Source organism: Aulonocara sp. 'chitande type north' Nkhata Bay, linkage group LG15 (assembly GCF_057382095.1).
Source record: "Aulonocara sp. 'chitande type north' Nkhata Bay isolate Kocher_YH1m ecotype deep benthic linkage group LG15, A_spYH_male_GT1.1, whole genome shotgun sequence".
In the NCBI taxonomy this organism is placed as follows: Eukaryota; Metazoa; Chordata; class Actinopteri; order Cichliformes; family Cichlidae; genus Aulonocara; species Aulonocara sp. 'chitande type north' Nkhata Bay.
The window spans coordinates 1,481,594-1,501,003 of NC_141358.1; the positions used below are offsets into that span (position 1 = coordinate 1,481,594).

Genomic DNA, 19,410 nt, shown 5'->3' on the forward strand with positions numbered 1-19,410 from the left:
GTGTGTGTGTGTGTGTGTGTGTGTGTGTGTGTGTGTGTGTTCTGAGAGCTGGTGCCTTAATCAGAAAACTCAAAGAGAGACTAAATCTCCAAGGGGGGGGGGGGGGGGCAGTGGTTCCTTAAGGAGAGAGAGAAGTGGGTAAATGTAGCTTCGATTAGCAGCAGAATCCACCATTCCTCACCCCACCATGACACTTTGTCTGCCACGCAAATACATTTGTACACATTTGCACACAGGCACAGCACGACGGGTCAAACCATGCTGTCTGCTCTCTGGCAGAACAGAAATCGCTGAAGCAGATTAGGGCCTTCGAGCAGCTGAAACACCTGCGCATGTATGAAGCACGCACACACTCCTCCCTACAGAGCCATGTGCGAGCAGTCTGGTCCGATACTTGTAGGTTCATGATTTGTCAGGTCTACACAGTGTGAGAGTCCCACTCGGGTGATCACTGGTTACCAAGTTAAGTAGACAATTATACTTTAATGAAGCTCAAAACTGCTGCTTAGTTATTTCAGATAATCGATGATTATATTTTGGGGCTTCATTTCATGTTCGTCTTACAAAACCCAAATGCTGATAGTTGAGAATAAAAGTATTAGGATATTCATTTCTATAATATCCTAACATCATCATCTTCTATGATGATGATGATGCTGCTGTGGGGAACAGACATACAGTGGTTTGCAAAAGTATTCGGCCCCTTGAACTTTCCCACACTTTGTCACATTACCACAAACATGAGTCAGTTTTTTGGACTTCCAGGTGAAAGACGGTTGTTTATTTGTACAAATGTTTGAATCATGTATGATTGTCGTTCCACTTCTCATGTGTGCACCACTTTGTGTTGGTCTTTCACCTGGAATTACAATAACATTGATTCATGTTTGTGGCTGTAATGTGCAAGACTGTACATCTGCCACTGATTGATAGCCACTAATAATGTAAGCCAACCCTTATATTATTCTCCCTATAATTAATTATATAGAAAAGTCAAAGTGCTGTATTTTTTCAGCGTCATGCTCAGGTTTGTTGTTCCCTCAGTTTCAGTTTGTTCGAGTTCAGGTGAGGTCCATAGCAGTGATGCTCGTTGTTGTCCAAGATAAATCTTTGCAGGCGTAACAATGCTGTCTGAGAGATCGTGATGGTGTTTATGCTCTTCGATAGTCTGACTTTGGGTTGCTTGTGGTGTTTCTGCCTGCAAAGCTCATGTTATTCCACACTTGGGTAGCCTATGTGGTTTTGTTCCAGAAATGTACAGGATCCACTTTGGAAAACGATGTCCAATCTGGAACTCATCTGTGAGCATGCAGGCTCTGCAAAGAGAGAAGCCTCGCTAAGCCTCGCAGCGAGCTGTAGCCCAACTTTATGTGTCTGTACCAGTCACACGTGTGCAGATATTCCTTTAATGCACAGTTTTATAGGTTGGTGATTTAGTGTCGTCTCTGAAGACGAGAGCTAGCTAGACCTCCCCCGCCCCCCTGCTCCATAAGATGGGACCATTAACACTTCTGGAAAATGACAGAGGCTTCACATGTGGCTTTAAAGAAACCTCTCGCTGAAGACGGAAGCATCAAAGAGCCGTGTCTTTGAGTACTTAAAGAGAATTTAAGAAAGACCATTGAAGAGGAACTCGTAGGTTTTCATTCTGCCCTGAAGTTTTTATCTGAAAACAAATGATGGTTTTACAAAGTCGTTACCTGCTGGCTGCTGTTTTATCAGCTGACCTGGACTTTCTGTCATCCAAGTGTTTTATTGGATGCAGCTTTTGCTTCTTTATGTGTGTTCGCTTTTCTCCATTTGATTTTAAAGTGATATTTGGAGCCACAGATATTAGGAAGCAACACTGACTGATGAGGAGCTAAAGCAGGCTGTGCTTTTTAATTTACACATGCTCTCATTCCTCTTCTCATTAGTGTCAGTGTTGCCCGTGTTTGTGTTTGAGCGAGCGTGGGGGTGTGTGCTTGTTTTGGACATTAGATTTATTTTAAGCAGAGCCGCGCTCGCCTCACTGCACAGAAATAGCTCAGTTCTGTAACCTGTTACATCAAGTGTGTCAGTGGCTGCAGAGTTTATCATCTTTCACTCACCTTTGCATTTGTGCGTTGCTGCCTTTAAGGTCCCACGTGTTGCTTTGGACACTCGTTAAAGAGGTTTTTATGTGGCCTGTAGGCTGTGTGTACTCAGGCGTGTCAGGGCTCAGTGTGCTGATAAGAGACTCCAGGGGAAATCGCCCGAATGGTCAGACGAGGACAGACTATTTTTACCCATAATGGTGGCTCCAGTTACGCCTCTGTTTCATACCAGTCCGAGCCGGCATCTTTGGGGTTGTTTAGTATGTATTCTGACTATTACGCTCCTGAATGCAACCTCCACACTCAGTTACCCATGTGGGTGCTCTCTGTGGACGCAGGTCTACGCTAGACCAGCTGAGCACCTGTTTAACACTGTGACACGAGCTCGGTCCTGTGCCTGGAAACACTCTGAACACTCAGGATTTTATATGGATGCACAGCACAGAACATATTCATGCATCTACTATGCATTTCTTCATAGTTGGTTCTGTAAGTACATTTTTTTCATTTATTGACGCAGGCGTGCGATCTGCTTTAAGATGAAATTAATACAGTGTATTTTACTTCAAGATTCAACAAACCAATTTTAATTAGATGCCTTACAAAACAGTCTGGGTCACTAAATTTATGGAGTTTGATGTAATTTAGTGCCGTCTGTTCATCTGTGTGGTGCTGGTCTTCAGCTTCATGAGGTGCTGCGTGTTGTCTCTGAAACAAATGCTTAAAATAAAAGATATTCTTAAAGCTTTCTCAGCTTATTCACATTATTGAGTGCAAACAATAAAATGGATAATTATTCAAATGACCCCTACTGGTCATTTAGTTTTAAAAGACTTGAATTGGCAGATGAAACGGTGTCTCGAGTCCAGCCAGCGCATCTGTGACGTCAACGCGTCATCAGCAGTAGTAACGCAGAACAGCCGCTCTGCTCGGCTCGTGCACATCAGAGCAAAAAGGATGAGGGAGTGTGTTTGTGTGCTGCATACTTCCTAACTGTGTGTGTGTGTGTGTACGTACTTCGGGTACAGCTAATTCCCACAAGTCCAACTATTTTCAATGTTTATTTTTTCTTTTGCTCAATTTAAAGTTGTCACGCTGCTGATGAATGGACTGAGGCAAATTACACTTAACTGAATCACAAATGTATCTGAATTATACACGTTCTTTAAAAGCAAGCTGAGACAGTGAAATTTCCCCAAGTTATGTAACGTAATTTGATGATAATTGATGGGGTATGAGATCAGGCTTGTGTGTTTTGGACGGGCCATGTGTAGGTATTGTTTTATTTGGCAGAGTGTCCCATTTTCTTCATCATCTTTATTCTTCTGAGGAATCGCTCGCTCAGTTTGTCTTTTCCCCCCTTTTCCCTCTTCTATCCTCCCTCCATCCTCACTTCCTCCTCTTTTCAGGGACATCAAGCCCGACAATATTCTGCTGGATATGAACGGCCACATCCGCCTGGCTGACTTTGGCTCCTGCCTCAAACTCATGGAGGATGGGACGGTAGGTTTTTACCACACTGCTGCTGATGCCTCGTTTGGGCCAAAGCAAACATACCAGAGCTTTTCTGACCTCCTTGTCAACCCCGGGGGTCTCCCAGGAGGAGAGTGCGGTTCAGCTGCTTGGCTGAGCCTGCAGTTTGTGATTCAGACCATTCTCCGAGCCCCATCCCAAAGACAAGAACGGGATGAAATAGATGATCAAAGAAAATCTCAGAGGGATGATAAGGACTGTTTGAAAAGGAAAAACCAGTCTACAAATAGATTCAATGTAGGGATGTATTTCTCAGGTGTTTTGTGCATTAAAGCAGCTCTTTGAATAAGAAGCAGATACAGAGAAAACAGCCCAAATGTTTAGTGTTACTCTGTAACTATTCAAACGTGATCTACAATGTAATGTTCTCCCAGTTACGGTCCTATTATAATGCAGGCTCACTGAAAGTGAAGTAGATGTAAACAAACGCTGCCTTCCTGCCGTGGTGGAATTTATCTCACGTGTTACAGAATTTCACCTTTAATTCGTCGTCATCACTGCTGTTGCTGACTTTACACGCACAAACCTTTGTCACCTCTTAATTTCTTTGATATACTTTGTCTTAAATTCTCTGCTAGGTTCAGTCATCTGTGGCTGTGGGAACCCCAGACTACATCTCTCCAGAAATCCTCCAGGCTATGGAGGATGGGAAAGGCAAATATGGGCCAGAGTGTGACTGGTGGTCCCTGGGGGTCTGCATGTATGAAATGCTGTACGGCGAGACTCCTTTCTATGCAGAATCCTTGGTGGAAACCTACGGGAAGATCATGAACCACAAGGTGAGCTGACGAAATTAAAAGGTGTAACGGTAAAACGCTCGCCTGAAATTTGCCCAGTTTGACCAGTAAACACTTCGTCAAATGCGATCATGTCTTGAACAGGAGAGATTCCAGTTCCCACAGCAGATCACAGATGTTTCTGAGGAGGCGAAAGATCTGATTCGCCGACTCATTTGCAGCCGAGAGCACCGATTGGGTCAGAATGGCATCGAGGACTTCAAGCAGCACCCCTTCTTCGCGGGTACAGGCTCCACCTTTCTGTCGCACACAAAGATTACCTGAAAAACGTTTACCGTTCGCTGTATGCTGCTTAATAAATGCATCTCCTTGTTTTTCACCTTCGACCTTTTAAGGCATCGATTGGGATAACATTCGCATGTGTGAAGCCCCCTACATCCCAGAGGTCAGCAGTCCTACAGACACCTCCAACTTCGATGTGGACGACGACTGTCTCAAGAACTCGGTACGTTTGGAGGAGTGAACGCCATCCTCTCACGGTGTCGTCTGACTGGACGTATTCATACTGACGTGCAGATTTCACATGATTTCAAATCCTTTCAGGAGACGATGCCCCCTCCCTCTCACACTGCTTTCTCAGGCCACCACCTGCCCTTTGTAGGTTTCACCTACACAAGTAAATGGTAAGTGTTAACAAACAGCTGCTGCCACTCACCTGTTTCTGCCTAACAACCAACTCTTACTACAGCTGGACTTCCTGTGTCTTTGCTGATGATTGTTAAATAGCAAAAAGAGGAGGAACAAGTCTCTGACGCCTCTTTTGAAAGTCTTCCTTCAGACTCATAATGACTGTGATAGCGAGCAGATGCTATTTTCCTCCAGTGTCCAGCAGTTGTCACAGGTTGTCTTCATATGTAATGACTTTATTTATTTTTAAATGGATTTCCTATACAAGCTGTCTCAGCACGTGGTGTGAGGAGGCGGGGGAGATTAGCTTTCCTCCCTAATAAGGTGATGTTGCTGTACATCCTCAGGCTGAAGTGGTACTCATGAGAAAGCACCAGACCCACCAGCTGCTTCCTTATCTTTTCAAGCCTCAGTGATAATAGCCTTTTCCTTCCTTTCTGTCCTTCTGTCTCTTTCTCGCTCCACCTCGCACTCCTCGTGTCCCTCTGCTGTTTTCTCCCATGACTCAACTTTCAGCTTATCTCTGTCGCCATCACTTCTCTCTCCCCGATCTTTCTTTGTATTTTCCCAATGACCGGTTTGATGTCATCAGAAACCACCAGCACCAATGTAAATAGTTTGTCCCCCCTCCTCTGTAGCACTCTGTCTGATCGGGGTTGCCTGCGACAGCTGGGAGGTGAGCCGGGGAAGGCCGGGCAGGACAAGCTGGATGTTGAAGTGCAGCGTAGCCTGGAGGACAGCCTGGCCACCGAGGCCTACGAGAGAAGGATTCGCCGCCTGGAGCAGGAGAAGCTAGAGCTGAGCCGCAAACTGCAAGGTGAGGTCGGAGCAGCGTGCATCATATGCACCCAGCCATCATGAGGCATGAGCATCCAGTCTGCACATGCTGAACTTAAAACTTTCCACTCTTGCCAGTATGGCTTTTAAAATGCCTATAAATGATGTTTCTGATGTGCCACAGAGTCGACTCAGACGGTGCAGGCGCTGCAGCACACGGGCGAGGGCCCCCTCAGTGCTAACAAGGAGGTGGAGATCAGGAGCCTGAAAAGCGAGATCGACATTCTGAAGAAGCAGATCGCTGGTCAGGACACAGTGCAACGCTTTTCCTTCTGAATCAGCTCCTGATTGTCTCTGACAGACACAAACGGCAGCAAATGTGGTTGTTTGGCAAATGTCTGACAGTTTCAGTTGCGTTTCAAACCAAGCGTGTGTTCGTTTCAGACTCAGGCCAGCTGGAGAAGCAGCTGGAGGATGTGACGCTGGCTCGGAGAGACTTGGAGGACTCGTCCAAACACATCAAGACTCTTGAGAAACAGATGAAGAGCATCACACAGGAAAAGGATGACCTACAGAAGGTACGGCTAGTGTTTCGTGTCATTCTCTGGATATTTAAAGAGCTACAAACGAGTGAGATTTTATTGATCAAGCTGAAATAACAAGTTATTGGACTACTTTGTGGGAGGGATCTGAAATGCTCAACTCTGCTGTTGTCTGTCGTGTTCAGGATCTCATGGACGCCAGCGAGAAGTTGAAGGTTCAGTCTAAAGAGCTGAAGGAAGCCCACAGCCAGAGAAAACTGGCCATGCAGGAGTTTTCAGAGCTGAACGAGAAGCTCACAGACCTCAGGTAGAAGCACGCGCCCAATGCCAACCGCCGACTGCTAGAGTTTCTTTCGTAATGTTTTTTAACAAAGTCCCGTCCATGAATAAAACGCCCACGCTGGATGTCTTCCTGTCCCGGTTCACAGGTCGGCGAAGCAGCGCCTGGTTCGTCAGCTGCGTGACAAAGAGGAGGAGATGGAAAGCCAGAATCAAAAGGTGGAGGCTCTCCGCCTCGAGGTGCGAAAGGCCGAGAGGGCCAAGAAGGAGGTAGAGTAGACTCCCCCGTGGTTGCTGGCACGCCCTGCTCTGTCCGTGTTCACCTACTCGAGCTTCATCCAGACGTCGCTGTGACTTTACGCACTGCGAAAAATGTAACGTGTGCAATCGCTGCAGACGTCCAGAGTTTCATGTCCACAGATCACAGTGGCACAAAATGACGTGAAACATTGAGACGTTGTTCCTCGTGTGTTGGTAGAGCAGCATTTACCTGCTTAACATGTGCTGTGTATGATCGGTGGCAAGAAACGGTTTGTGAATTTTATCGCTCTATAAATACGACATCATATATAATCTTATTTCCACTCACGGCCTGAAGGTAGATGGAGAGAACCAGTCATGCAAATGAAATGACACCAGTAAGTCATTTATTTAGAAAAATCCATCAGCGCTGCATATCTGTGATGGGGACGTGTGCGACCCACCGCTGTTAGAAATTCAACACTTCTAAGAACTGTCTATGAGCTTGAGCCTTTTTCAGTTCTGGCTTGTAGCCGAGTTTCTGTTCATTTCAGCTTCTGGGACAGTCGTCCCATAACGCGAACTTTATTCTTGGACCAAGACTGAGGCCTGTTCACACACTTGTCTTTAGTCCGATGTCCCGACGTTTTCTTTTCCAGTGGGCTCGTATGCTGGGTCAGTGGTGACAGGCTGTCCTGGGCCAGTTCTGTTTCATCCACGTCATCTTCATCAGACTGCACGTGTCCTCTCAGAGAGCTGCAGCTTTCTGGTGTTTAGGGCTCCTCTGGTTGTTGTTATTAACCTGAACATCGGCCAACACCAGAGCGGATTTTACCCCCGGAGTCCAAACCGTTTGTTTCTAACAGAAATGTCATTTCACACTTTGATAGATCCTCAGTCTGTAAATATAAACAGGCCACTCACTCAGTGTCCTAATGCAGAAGTTGCTCACAGGTTTAATGTGTTTGTCTCTGTAATGTAAAATATTTGTGCAGAAATCTAGAAACGTCCAAAGTGTTCACAAAAGACGTGTTGCAGCTGCGACATGTTTAAAAGCTCGTCTGCTTTCCTCGTTTCATCATCAGATGGAGGCTCAGGTGGAGGAGCAGGCGGCCGAGGCTCAGAAAGAGAAGAAGCTGAGAGAGCGCAACGAGCAATACAGCCGACAGCTGCAGGAGGAGCTGGAGGGGCTGAAGGTGAGTGTTCCCAGCTTTAACCATTCAAAGTACTAATGACTTAATCACCCCGATGGAGATATTTTAGGGTTTTCCCCTGCATGAGTACAACGAGTCTCACTGGTACTCTTTTCTTCTCCATACAAATCTTTGTCTCATTCCCACCACCCAGGTGAAGCAGGCTGGCTCCTCTGCTGCCCCGGCCCCGGCGGATCAAACCCAGGAGGTCGGGCGTTTACGTGGAGAAATGGAGAAGAAAACGATGTTCTTCGAGGAAGAGTTGGCCCGCAGGGGGGCGCAGTACAGCGCCGAGCTGAAGGCGCTGCGTAAAGAGCTGAGAGATGCCGAGAGCCAACAGCTCAACCTGCAGAAAGAGATCCTGATGCTCAAAGACAAACTGGAAAAGACTCGTCGTGAAAGGTATCGCACCAGTTTGCCTTTCCTGGGGCTGCTGTTAGCGTTGGTTCCCTTTAGGTTTGTCTTTAATACGTTGAGTTTAATTCTTCTGTCGTCTCTTTCAGTGACGATTCCACGAGGTGATTACTGTTAACGATAGTTTCATCCCATTAATCCCCTTTGTGCTCTAAATATAGTAGAACTCCAGCCGTCCCCTAACATTTCCATAAATTGTGTTTAGATGGATCGTAAATATACCAGCGAGAGTTTCCCAGGCACACTGTCACAGTGTTTGCCCCACAAACATGAGTGGATTTCATTCCCAAGGCTGCACTAGTCCAGCTGTCCCTTTTATTTTTAACATTTTAAATTTACAGCTAATGGTGATAGTAGGCTGGTAAAACAAACATCTTAAAAAATGAAAATGACCTCGATGCTTGGGTCAGAGTGGGTGGAGGAAAGGTCTCACTTAGTCAGAGCTGGAAGGATGCAGGTCCCCAACTGAATTTGAAAGGTTTTAACATATGTTACCTTTATACCTGTAATGTCCTGATTACCCTGAATGACTCCTGTTCTGGCTTTTGGGGTTTGGGAGACCCGTTACTGTACTGTTAGTGTTTTAAATGAATCTGCAGGAGACGCACAGTTTAAAGCTGTCTGTGCTGCAGCGAGCTATTAATCTCTAATATGTCAAAAAGAGCTGGAAACCCTTGTTTCTTACAGCGGCTGACACACATCCTGATGTTTGCTCTGCTGCAGATCAGCATCACTTATTCTTGCGTTTGTTTATATGGGGCGTGTAAAGCTGCAACATGCAGACGATAGAATAATTCTGCTGTAAGACGTCTGTAGAGAAATGCTTCAGATCTGAGTGTTTGTTTAAAGGTGTCACATCTGCCCCTCGGTTCATCCTGAAGCACAAATCTAAACCAACAGTGCCGTCTCCACAGGCCTGTTCAAACTTCACTGCAGTCACTACTCAGTAATGGTTGGTGATAAAATGAGAGCAGCAGAGGCTGAAATGGTAACAAAATAAAAAGATCTGTCAAAATGTGTCAACGTGGAGGTTTTATACCAATAAATGAGAAGAAGTTGTTTCTTCTGCGGCACTCAGGCTCACCTGATCCAACTCTGAGCCGCTAGTTTAATACAATTTGCATAAAAACGTGTTTTTGTGGCGCTTTGTTTTGGTACCCTGTCCCATCCTGCCTGCTGTTAGTGCCATATTACTCCCACTGCTGTCTAAGTCGGTTTCAAACGCAGCACTGTATCAGATCCTAGCTGCATTAATGTGTTTGGGCTGAATAATGCATCTCGGTGTTTGATCTAAGGTTTGGACAGATGTGGGAGGAATTACACGAGAGCTCCAACAGACGTGTTGGTCTTAATGTTAAAATGACAAATGCGAGAAATCAGATGGAGTTTTGCATTTATAAATTGTGGGTTGGGAATAAATGTAAGTTTATACAAAGTCACAAGTTTTACAGTAAGTCTGTGTGTGTGTGCTTTTTCCCCGTCCAGCCAAAGCGAGCGGGAGGAGTTTGAGACCGAGTACAAGCAGGAGTACGAGCGAGAGCGAGTCCTGCTCACTGAAGAAAACAAGAAGCTGTCCAGTGAACTCGACAAGGTGCCACATCTTTATTTATACACAAAGTGACTGTCAGCGCACAAACCTGGGTCATCTCTGTCAGTCTTTAGTGAGCTCTCAACACACACCAACACAGCGCTTTGACCCCAGCTAACCCCAAACTCTTTCATCACATTCCTCCTCCACCCCCGCTCTCCCGCCAATGTCAAAGAAATCACTGTTCAATATCCTGCGTAAAAACAGCCGTCGCCGCCTCCACAGTGGATGGGATGACTCTCTGGACTGAGCTCTGTTGACTTTGCAAGTTCAGAAAGGCCCTCGTTTTAAACAATGTCTCATAAGCAGGAGACATTCTGACATTATATCACTGTACTTATTTGTGTTTTGTTAGTTGATAAAGATGGATTCGATCTGCGTGTGCGTTAGCTCCACCACCACCTTTTCAGCACGTTTTGAAGTGTGTAAAAAAAATTCTTGTTTGACTCGTCTCACCTTTCAAAGGAGGCTCCAGAGTTCACACCAAACTGCTTCGTCTTCACTCGGCACCATTCGTGAAACGACCTGTGGGCTGGACTTGTGTTCAGTTTGTCCAACTTTCCAACTGCATTTGACCTCCATCCTTGTTTTCGGCCTGAATTTCCACGATCAAAGAAACATCACAGGAAAAGCTGTTTGCGTTCAGTGTCAGCTGTTGACAGAATGAAATTGGCAGTGAATAAATATGAAAAGACATCCCAGTATGAGAACATCATCCATTGTCAGCGCGAACTGTTTTAGCAGCAAACATTATGGTTAGAAATGAAAAAGGAATCTGGACCCTGGTCAGGAATATCTGCAGTTTCTTCTCCAAGAGCAGGCAGATGTGATTGATCAGCATCGTTTGTCTCCCCACAGAGGTTCTTGTTCTGCCTCAGCATCGTCAATGTCATGTTCTTGGACTTGCAGTTAAAAATAAACTCATTAAAAACTAACAATCGTTATCAGCTGGTAAAAACATTACTGTACTGAGAGATTTCACTTTCAGAGAGATGCTTGATAATAAAAAGTGCATCTTTCTGCCTTTTCACAAGTCAGACACAGTTGAGCGAGTCTCAGCATCGCTTTGGTCATTTGCACTGTTACAATGTTGCTGTTTCAGATATTGAGGTCTGTGTATGTGCAGGAAATCTGAGACAAAGGTTTTGGTTCTGTGTGACCTCAAAGAGAGCAGATATCCATATATGGTCATCCTGTGTACCTGCTGTTTATCAGAGGTGCTCTATCAGAATAAACTGAAACGTCTGGTTTAAGACAGAATTATTCACAATTCAAAACTTCTTTATCTTATACTCTGTTCATCTAAGCAGAACAAAGTGTAAAACGCCCATTTAAAGAAGTCGTGGGGAGAAATGAGACAGAATCTCTGACATGCTTTGCTTTCTCCAGCATGAAGTATTTTGTAGAGCTTGCTTCGTTAATGGCTACATCCATGATTTCCTGGCATCCGATGGTCATTTCCAAACCCGAGTAGCTGCACATCTGTCACATCTGTGTCGTTCTGGACGTTTTCATAGTAACATGAGGTCAGGGGTGTGTCGAGCATGTTTCATGCCTAAGCTGGTGGATTTGCCCCCAGAGGTTTGCATGCTGGAGAATGTCACAGTGTCAGTGACGTAAAGCTTCTTTACAACACTGACATTTGCGTTTGCTGGAAACCAGCTTGTAGACCAGTTGCAAAACTATCCCACTTTCCTCATTCCACAAATATAGTGAGCAGTGAGCTGACCTCATGTCAGAGGATCTCACCCTCACATGTGAGGAACACGCGTGGTCCTGGTGTGATGGAGCAGCTGGGACTGAATCATAAAGTCTGTCTTCAACAACACGCTAATTAATTTTACGCGAGCACCCGAGCCTCTCATGTTCACTGACAACACGAATGGCAAACTGTGTGTAATGAGTTCGTTTACCAGGCGTTAGACTTTGACAGCTTTGTGATTTGACACTTTACAATATTGTGTTTAATAGCATGCTCTCCTCCCCCCACGTTTGTTCTCATTCCTGTAGCTAACCACCATGTATGAGAAGATGAGCAGCTCCAACAGGCAGCTGGAGGATGAGATGAGGGAGCTGGCTGATAAAAAGGAGAGTGTAGCTCACTGGGAGGCCCAGATCACAGAAATCATCCAATGGTAAGACGCACGCTCATATATGCACACTGCAACCTTCTCAAAAGTCCCAGATACTTGCTGAGGCATACGCTTTCCCCCGCTGATGTTAAAGCGCCAATTCAAAGACGTTTATGTTCAGTGTGACAAAGTGCGAGCAGACACGCTTCTGTCTCGTAGTGGATTGGGTTCCTTGTTGGAGTATAACTGCAGCATTTCTCACATGCCGCTGCAGATCAGAGCTGCTCGGCCCTGCCTTCCACTCAGATCACTTCTCAGTGCAGCTGACACCTCGCCAGCTGTTGGACAAGCCTAAAGTCTTTACATAGCACACATACCACACACACACACACTTCAGACATGTAAGTACAAGTGTTGTGTGGTATGCAGGTTTAGAGGAATGTAGGGATCACTGTTGCCCCCTGGTGGCCGGGGTTTGCTACTGCAGGGGCTAAATAAGGAAGTAGGATCACTTGTAGATAAAAACAAAATGAATGAAACATCCTTTCACGACTTGACACGAACTCTGATTTTTGAATGTCAAACGTGTGTGGTGTGCGCTCTGTGAGCGCCAGAAAATGTTTACGTTAGCGTCAGCGTAAGTCTGTGCTGTGAACACGTCAGTTTATTCTACCTGAGTGTTCAGGGTTAGTGAGCGACTCACCTGCAGGCTGAACGTGTGTCTGTTTTGTGTTGGTGCGTGTGGTGAATGATGTGTAAGCAATGGTTAAGTGTGATACGGGTCACAGGACCTGAAGAGCATACAGTGAAAAGGCGCGTTTACAGAGTGTGTGTGTGTGTTTCCAATTCTGCCACTGAAGGATGTTTGTAGAGAGCTTCAAACAGCCCATCAGTGCTCGTACTGACAGAGAGATACATCTTTATATGTAAAATAAATAATAATATGCTGTCAGTGTGTGTTAGTGTTGGCTTTAGACTCTTGGTTTTATGGTTATGGTAAAGTTGACACCCATGGAATGTGTTTACATTTGTAGTAATGTGTGTGTGTGTGTGTGTCAGGGTGAGTGATGAGAAAGATGCTCGGGGCTACCTGCAGGCTCTGGCCACTAAGATGACAGAAGAGCTGGAGGGGCTGAGAAGCAGCAGCCTGGGAGCGAGAGCCACGGTAAATAAACACAAACACGTCGTCTGTCTGCTGCAGAACTAAAGGAAATCCCTTCTTGTTGTTGTTGTTGTTGTTGGTAGAAACTAGTTCAGTGATTATACATTTTAAAATGATGAAGCCAAAGTGAATGAATATCATCAAAGAAGCCAGTCTTTCACTCTTACACTGACAGGTAAGTCGAGCAGCGGTGAGTCCCTTTCTGTCTGGTGATTCGCTCAGTTTCTGCTTCTGTCTCCGTTTCAGGACATGCCGTGGAAAATGCGGCGTTTGGCCAAGCTGGACATGTCTGCGCGCCTGGAGCTGCAGTCGGCCCTGGACGCTGAGATCAGGGCAAAGCAGAGCATCCAGGACGAGCTGAACAAAGTCAAGGCCAACAACATTTCCACAGAATGGTATGACTGCTGAACTTTTTTAAAAACAACTTAAACCAACTTTTGCTAAACGACAGCTAACGTATCATTGTGTCTGATCGATCAGTAAACTGCAGGAAGTTGGAAGTAAAAACCAGGAACTGCTGGCTGAGATCGAGCGTCTGAAAAAGGAGACGGAGGAGCTGCGGCTACGGCGAGGTGAGCACGCGTGCTGTGGCTGAGTGGGCGCTGTGCACTGAAACCGTTGGAGATTATCACACTGCAGGAGGGTTATGCAGCAATCAGACGCTCGGGACTCTTAATGTGTACAGACAAATGTATTGTTGCTTGGGGCTCATGAATCTGCGCCCCAGCTCTTTGAGGCGGTCCTGTGACTCGTGTAAGTCACCCTTTGATGTTTTGATATTGTGTTCTTAACAATGGTTGTGTTGTTTGTCCTGTGACTACAGGTGTCAAGCACCAGGATTCCCAGAATTCCTTCTTGGCTTTTCTCAACGCCCCCACTTCAGCTCTCGACCAGTTCGATGTAAGCATTACAGAGAAAATCTGGTTACGAGCACAACAACTGAAAGATTCAAATCCATGACTTTCAATTCTCTGCTCTCCATTAAGATGTTTTCTTCACGCTTTCATTATTTATTTTTCACCAGTTTTTATTTTTGTTTTGTCTTTTGTTTTCCTCACATCACTTCCTGCTACACAAGGATTCTTATTCCTCATCCTCATCTTCTTTAATTGAGTTTTGGGAAGATGTAAGTTTATCTTGGTTAGTTGGGGTGTGTGTGTGTGTGTGTGTGTGTGTGTGTAACAGTAGCTGTAGGTCTGAGCATATGAACTAGATGAGATGGTGTATGTGCAGACTGTAGATTTGTGTCACTGTATGGAGACGTGGATCTTCGCTGTTATCTGAAGAAGGGAAACTCTGTTGTGCTTTTATAACAAGATGATTTAAAAGTGGCTCCACAGGATGGGTTTCACATTTCAGCTCACATATGTTAAAACTACATGTGATTGAAAGATAAAATGAAAATATAGACGAGCTCTCCTTTTAGTTTCTGTTAGTTTGGTTAAAAAAAACTTGCCTCGAGAGGTTTTGATGGACGTGTTTTGTGGAGACTGAGTCTGCTAGACTGAGTCAGCTGCCCTTTAAAACTTGTGTAACTATGAGCTAAATCTGAGACTAAAAACTAAAATAAAACATTTTCAAACAGTAAAAACTAAAGTGGAAGAAGAAAATCCACTGAAGCTAAACTGAATTAAAACACTAACCAGAAAATGCAAAACTCTAATAACTGGTTATTTGTACCATATCTAAGTCCACAATCCTTTGAGTTTGGCGACAGAGAGCAGGACGCATACGGAGCTGCCTGCAGGGCAGCTGGTCTTTCTCTTTTCATGTAGTCGAGAAGGACGTCAGAGAATCATTTTGTCTCTAACAGTTGAAATTAGGAGGGTTGGCGAGTACGAGCCCAGGCAGTGAGAGTGAAGTAAACGAGTGTCGAGGGCTGACAGAAAGTCAGTTTGTGCTGCAGCACCAAAGGCAGCATGAAAACACAACAGTAGTTGATTTCCAGTCTACATCTTCTGACTGTGTTGCGCTGGCCTGCAGTTTTTACGTCAGGCTAAACCGGACCTGCTGCGTCTGGCTTCCTCAGAAGCTACATGACCTCCACGTTTGCTGCTAACATGAGAGCGTTTTGGATTGAAGCTGCTCAGCGAGGGAATAATAATGTTGTGGCAGCTTCTCTAAACACACTGAGGACAAACGGGGAAAAGTGGAGTTTGCAGAACACGTCCACTTTTAAAACCAGATGTTTTCATTGTTTCCAGTCAGATTCATTTTACCTGCTTTAAGAAAATAACACGGCTTTATAGTTTAATTCAGTATTTAGTATGAACACTTGTGAAGGTGGACAGTTCTTGTAGTCCTTGTATTTAGATGCTTGCTGGACTGGCTCTACTTTGGCTTTCTAGAGCGAGAACCTGAGAAAACAACATTATTCACAAAGTTGAAGTATTTTCCAGTCAGGCCGGTCGCTGTTCTCTGTGCTGCATTTCCTTAGTAGCTCCTTCCATATTACACGTGTACGTTTCCACCATGTCTGCAGCACAAAGCCTCATGGATACATGAATCTAATGCAGTGCTTCCCAACCAGGCTCGCTGTGCCCCAGTGTGGCCCCAGTGTGGCCCCAGTGTGGCCCCAGTGTGGCCCCAGTGTGGCCCCAGTGTGGCCCCAGTGTGGCCCCAGTGTGGCCCCAGTGTGATATTGCACAGTTCATTTGACTGAAACAAGCAGCTTGAATTCAACAAAGCGACTGAACTGAAAAATGTTTGAGCAGAAGCTGATGGATCCAGGTGTGGTGGATCATGAGCTAGAGCTGTTAGAAATGTAAATCGATGGTTTTCTATTAGTTTCATTGTGCTGCAGAGGAAACGCTGCATCGGTCGGGAATCATGGGTCTAATGTAGAACAGCCTTTTCTCCCGTTTTCATGTGTCTCTCTGAGTCTGTTTAAAGATGTTTTCAGCCTTTCTGACTCATCTGTGTCTCTGCCTCTCCTCCTGCCACTGAAGCACTCGCCGTCCGTCGGCCCAGCTAGCAAAGGCAGACGTGTAAGCACCATCACAGATGTGTAGTCTTGTCACGCTGGTTCATTTGTGTGTTTGCATGGCAGGTGTTTGAATTTGTCCGATTGTGCCTGTCTGTGGTGCTGCAGGTGCTTTGTTTGCATGGTTTCTGGTGGATGCATGTGTGACACTGTTGTGCTTTGAAAGCTCAGTGAATGTGTTTGCTGTGTGTATTATGGTGACAGCCCTTTCCTATTAGCATGAATGCTGGCTAGGTGGTTTGTGATCTGTTCTTCTTCATTTTCCCTCGTCGCCTTCCTTTTACACCTTCCTCCCTCTCCTCCCGTTTGTCGCACCTTTCTTACTGTCCTCTCTCTCCACAGGTGGACTCTGTGGATAACTTCACCCCCTCCAACACGCCGTCTCGGGAAGATGACCCCAAGTCCCACCTTAAGCCCCGCTCTCGTTCACCTTCCATGGCTAGTGACATGGAGCCAATAGAGGTTAGACATTCCCTAAATCTGGGCAAGAAACCCACAGCTTCAGGGTCTCAGCCTCGTTTGCTGACCAGCAGCACATGAGCCGCCAGTGCTTTCAGACTGAGGTTAAATATTATGCAGCAAGTAAACATCAGAGAAAAATCACTGGCAGCTCGTTTGTCCTGCATGGCGATGATCTTCTCATGGCTGAACATCTGTGTGATCCTGAAGCTCCAGCAAGCTTGTTCTTTGCGACACAACGATTCTTTTTATAGGACGAAACAGTGATGATGTTCTTTGTGTTGTTGTTCACGTAGTTGATCGATCATCCTCGCTCAGTTCAGACGCCCACCATGCGCTCAGGAGGTTATGGCAGTATCGGGCGCTCCTCACCTAAGGTTGGTCATCGGTTACTCGCTGCTGAACGACCACGGCTCAAGTTTCTGTTTGCTAACCGCTCGTTATGTCCTCTGCAGCCCAAAGCACATCAGTTTGTAGTGAAGACATTCAACACACCCACCAAGTGTAACCAGTGCACCTCTCTGATGGTGGGGCTCATCCGTCAAGGCTGTACGTGCGAAGGTGAGCGCGAGAGGAACGGACGGGGGTGTTTGACACGATTCAGTACTCCTACAGTCACAGCCCTGACCCGTCTCCCTCTGTGCTTCTAGTATGCAACTTTTCCTGCCATGTAACGTGTGCGGACAAAGCTCCAGCTGTGTGCCCCGTGCCGCAGGACCAGACCAAGGGCCCGCTGGGCATCGACCCTCAGAGGGGGATCGGTACTGCTTACGAAGGACACGTCAGGGTGAGTGAAGCCTCAGAGACCCGCGAGGCTCTAAAGAACGCAAATGTCTGCAGTGTGTAGGATCCTCGCTGTTTAGACGTGAAACCGTTGGCGCAGACGCTTCGTGAGATGCAGGACTGATCGCACTGACGCACAGATCTGTTTGTTTGCAGGTGCCCAAACCAACCGGGGTGAAAAAGGGCTGGCAGAGGGCGATGGCTGTGGTCTGTGACTTTAAATTGTTCCTCTATGAACTGGGAGAAGGAAAAGCAACACAGCCAAGTGTGGTCGTCAGTCAAGTCATAGACATGAGGTAAGAACTCCTGAAACTAAGAAATGCTTTAAGCGTTTGAGGAAGAATTGCCTGCTTCAGTTTGTAGTTTCTAAGTAAATGTCAGTAAAAGTCACCAGAACGTGACTTTTGTGTTTGGATAAAACGTGTTTTACAGACACACGCGAGTAAATTATGATGGAAATCTTTGTTTTCTGACACATTTAAGCCCAAAGATTCATTTAAAAAAGAGAAAAATGAATCGGTCGTTAAAATAAAGTGGAGCTCGGCCATCAGCTGGTGTCCAGTCCGTAGCACGCTTACAGTCGATGGGCATCTGCAAGCTGCTTTGCAACCACCTCCACCCTTCGTGCTGGGTTAGACATAAACAATAGTGCATCTGTTGCTCTGTCGTGCATGTGGAAATGAGCAGCGCCTGTTAACCGCAGCGCCGTGACGGGAACATTTCTAACAGTTTCTTCAAAATGTTTTGGACTTGCGGCCTTTAGTGACGAGCATCGATGAAATGTAAACACTGATCTCCATCTTTCACCCAGGGATGAAGAGTTTTCAGTCAGTTCAGTCCTGGCCTCTGATGTCATCCACGCCAGCCGCAAGGACATTCCCTGTATATTCAGAGTGAGTACCTGTCCACGCCGTAAAGCGGCTCCTGGAGGTTAAAGGTCAAGGCTGTGTGCACAGTCATGTTTCTAATGATTGTCTTGCTTTGGATGTCGTTGCCAAAGGAACCATATTATGACAACTGGATGAACTTGAAGAAGAGATGCATCAAACGCCAAAATCTCTTTCAAACACATAATGCGAGCCTTCATCATCCTCCTCTTTCCTCAGGTCACGGCATCCCAGCTGTCCCCCTCCAGCAGCCACAAGCCCTCCATCCTGATCCTGGCCGACAGCGACCAGGAGAGGACCAAGTGGGTGGGCCTCCTCAACGAGCTCCACCGCATCCTGAAGAGGAACAAGCTCAAGGAGCGCTTCGTCTACGTCCCCAAGGAGGCTTACGACAGCACCCTGCCCCTCATCAAGACGACACAGTCTGCTGCTATCATAGGTGGGCGCTCAACCCTCAGCAAGTGTTAAAATGGCGACCCACAAACTCTTTGTGTTGTCGTCTGAGCCGAGTGCGGTCGTGTTTTAGAAATGCACCGTTTAATCATCACAGCTGTTACCTGCTGTCAGACAAACACCCTCCCAGCAGTTTGTCGAGCGTTTTGACAGCAAAGAAAGCAGCTGAAAGTTTTCAGTACAGTCTTTCTCCTTAGCGCTGCTGTCTCACCTCTTTCGTTTCACTCTCAGATCACGAGCGCGTCGCCCTGGGCAACGAGGAAGGCCTTTTTGTCATCCATGTCACCAAAGATGGTAGGATCTGTGTTGGTGTTTTTGGTGTGTTCCCGGTTGTGCGACTCGTGTCGCCTCTGCTTTCTGCCTCGTTTCCCTCACTCCTCCCTCTGTCCTCAGAGATAATCCGGGTGGGGGACAACAAGAAGGTGCACCACATTGACCTGATGCTCCAGGAGCAGCTGCTGGCGGTCATCTCCGGCAGGAACCGCCACGTCCGCCTCTTCCCTTCGCAGGCCCTGGACGGCCGCGAGACCGAGTTCTACAAGCTGG

The 19,410-nt window shown here is 46.3% G+C and overlaps 1 protein-coding gene across 9 annotated transcripts in view; it reads left to right on the top strand.

The window, feature by feature from the left end:
* Positions 1 to 19,410, top strand: part of cdc42bpab (CDC42 binding protein kinase alpha (DMPK-like) b) — a 73,445-nt gene that overhangs the window by 44,425 nt on the left and 9,610 nt on the right. For 5 of the 9 annotated variants that reach the window (XM_086263345.1, XM_086263343.1, XM_086263350.1 and 2 more), the window contains 29 exons: positions 3,485 to 3,578; positions 4,187 to 4,387; positions 4,490 to 4,628; positions 4,741 to 4,850; positions 4,949 to 5,028; positions 5,671 to 5,849; positions 5,994 to 6,113; positions 6,254 to 6,387; positions 6,537 to 6,658; positions 6,780 to 6,900; positions 7,956 to 8,066; positions 8,218 to 8,465; positions 9,963 to 10,068; positions 12,076 to 12,200; positions 13,197 to 13,302; positions 13,546 to 13,694; positions 13,780 to 13,871; positions 14,123 to 14,199; positions 14,378 to 14,425; positions 16,248 to 16,286; positions 16,625 to 16,744; positions 17,038 to 17,118; positions 17,197 to 17,302; positions 17,392 to 17,528; positions 17,681 to 17,820; positions 18,336 to 18,417; positions 18,631 to 18,850; positions 19,096 to 19,158; positions 19,258 to 19,410. The exon at positions 19,258 to 19,410 is cut by the window's right edge and continues 101 nt beyond it. In XM_086263345.1, the coding sequence (XP_086119471.1) occupies positions 3,485 to 3,578; positions 4,187 to 4,387; positions 4,490 to 4,628; positions 4,741 to 4,850; positions 4,949 to 5,028; positions 5,671 to 5,849; positions 5,994 to 6,113; positions 6,254 to 6,387; positions 6,537 to 6,658; positions 6,780 to 6,900; positions 7,956 to 8,066; positions 8,218 to 8,465; positions 9,963 to 10,068; positions 12,076 to 12,200; positions 13,197 to 13,302; positions 13,546 to 13,694; positions 13,780 to 13,871; positions 14,123 to 14,199; positions 14,378 to 14,425; positions 16,248 to 16,286; positions 16,625 to 16,744; positions 17,038 to 17,118; positions 17,197 to 17,302; positions 17,392 to 17,528; positions 17,681 to 17,820; positions 18,336 to 18,417; positions 18,631 to 18,850; positions 19,096 to 19,158; positions 19,258 to 19,410 (3,503 nt within the window). The remainder of the gene's footprint in view (positions 1 to 3,484; positions 3,579 to 4,186; positions 4,388 to 4,489; positions 4,629 to 4,740; positions 4,851 to 4,948; positions 5,029 to 5,670; positions 5,850 to 5,993; positions 6,114 to 6,253; positions 6,388 to 6,536; positions 6,659 to 6,779; positions 6,901 to 7,955; positions 8,067 to 8,217; positions 8,466 to 9,962; positions 10,069 to 12,075; positions 12,201 to 13,196; positions 13,303 to 13,545; positions 13,695 to 13,779; positions 13,872 to 14,122; positions 14,200 to 14,377; positions 14,426 to 16,247; positions 16,287 to 16,624; positions 16,745 to 17,037; positions 17,119 to 17,196; positions 17,303 to 17,391; positions 17,529 to 17,680; positions 17,821 to 18,335; positions 18,418 to 18,630; positions 18,851 to 19,095; positions 19,159 to 19,257) is intronic. The other 4 variants (XM_086263349.1, XM_086263352.1, XM_086263348.1 and 1 more) reach the window with 3 other exon arrangements.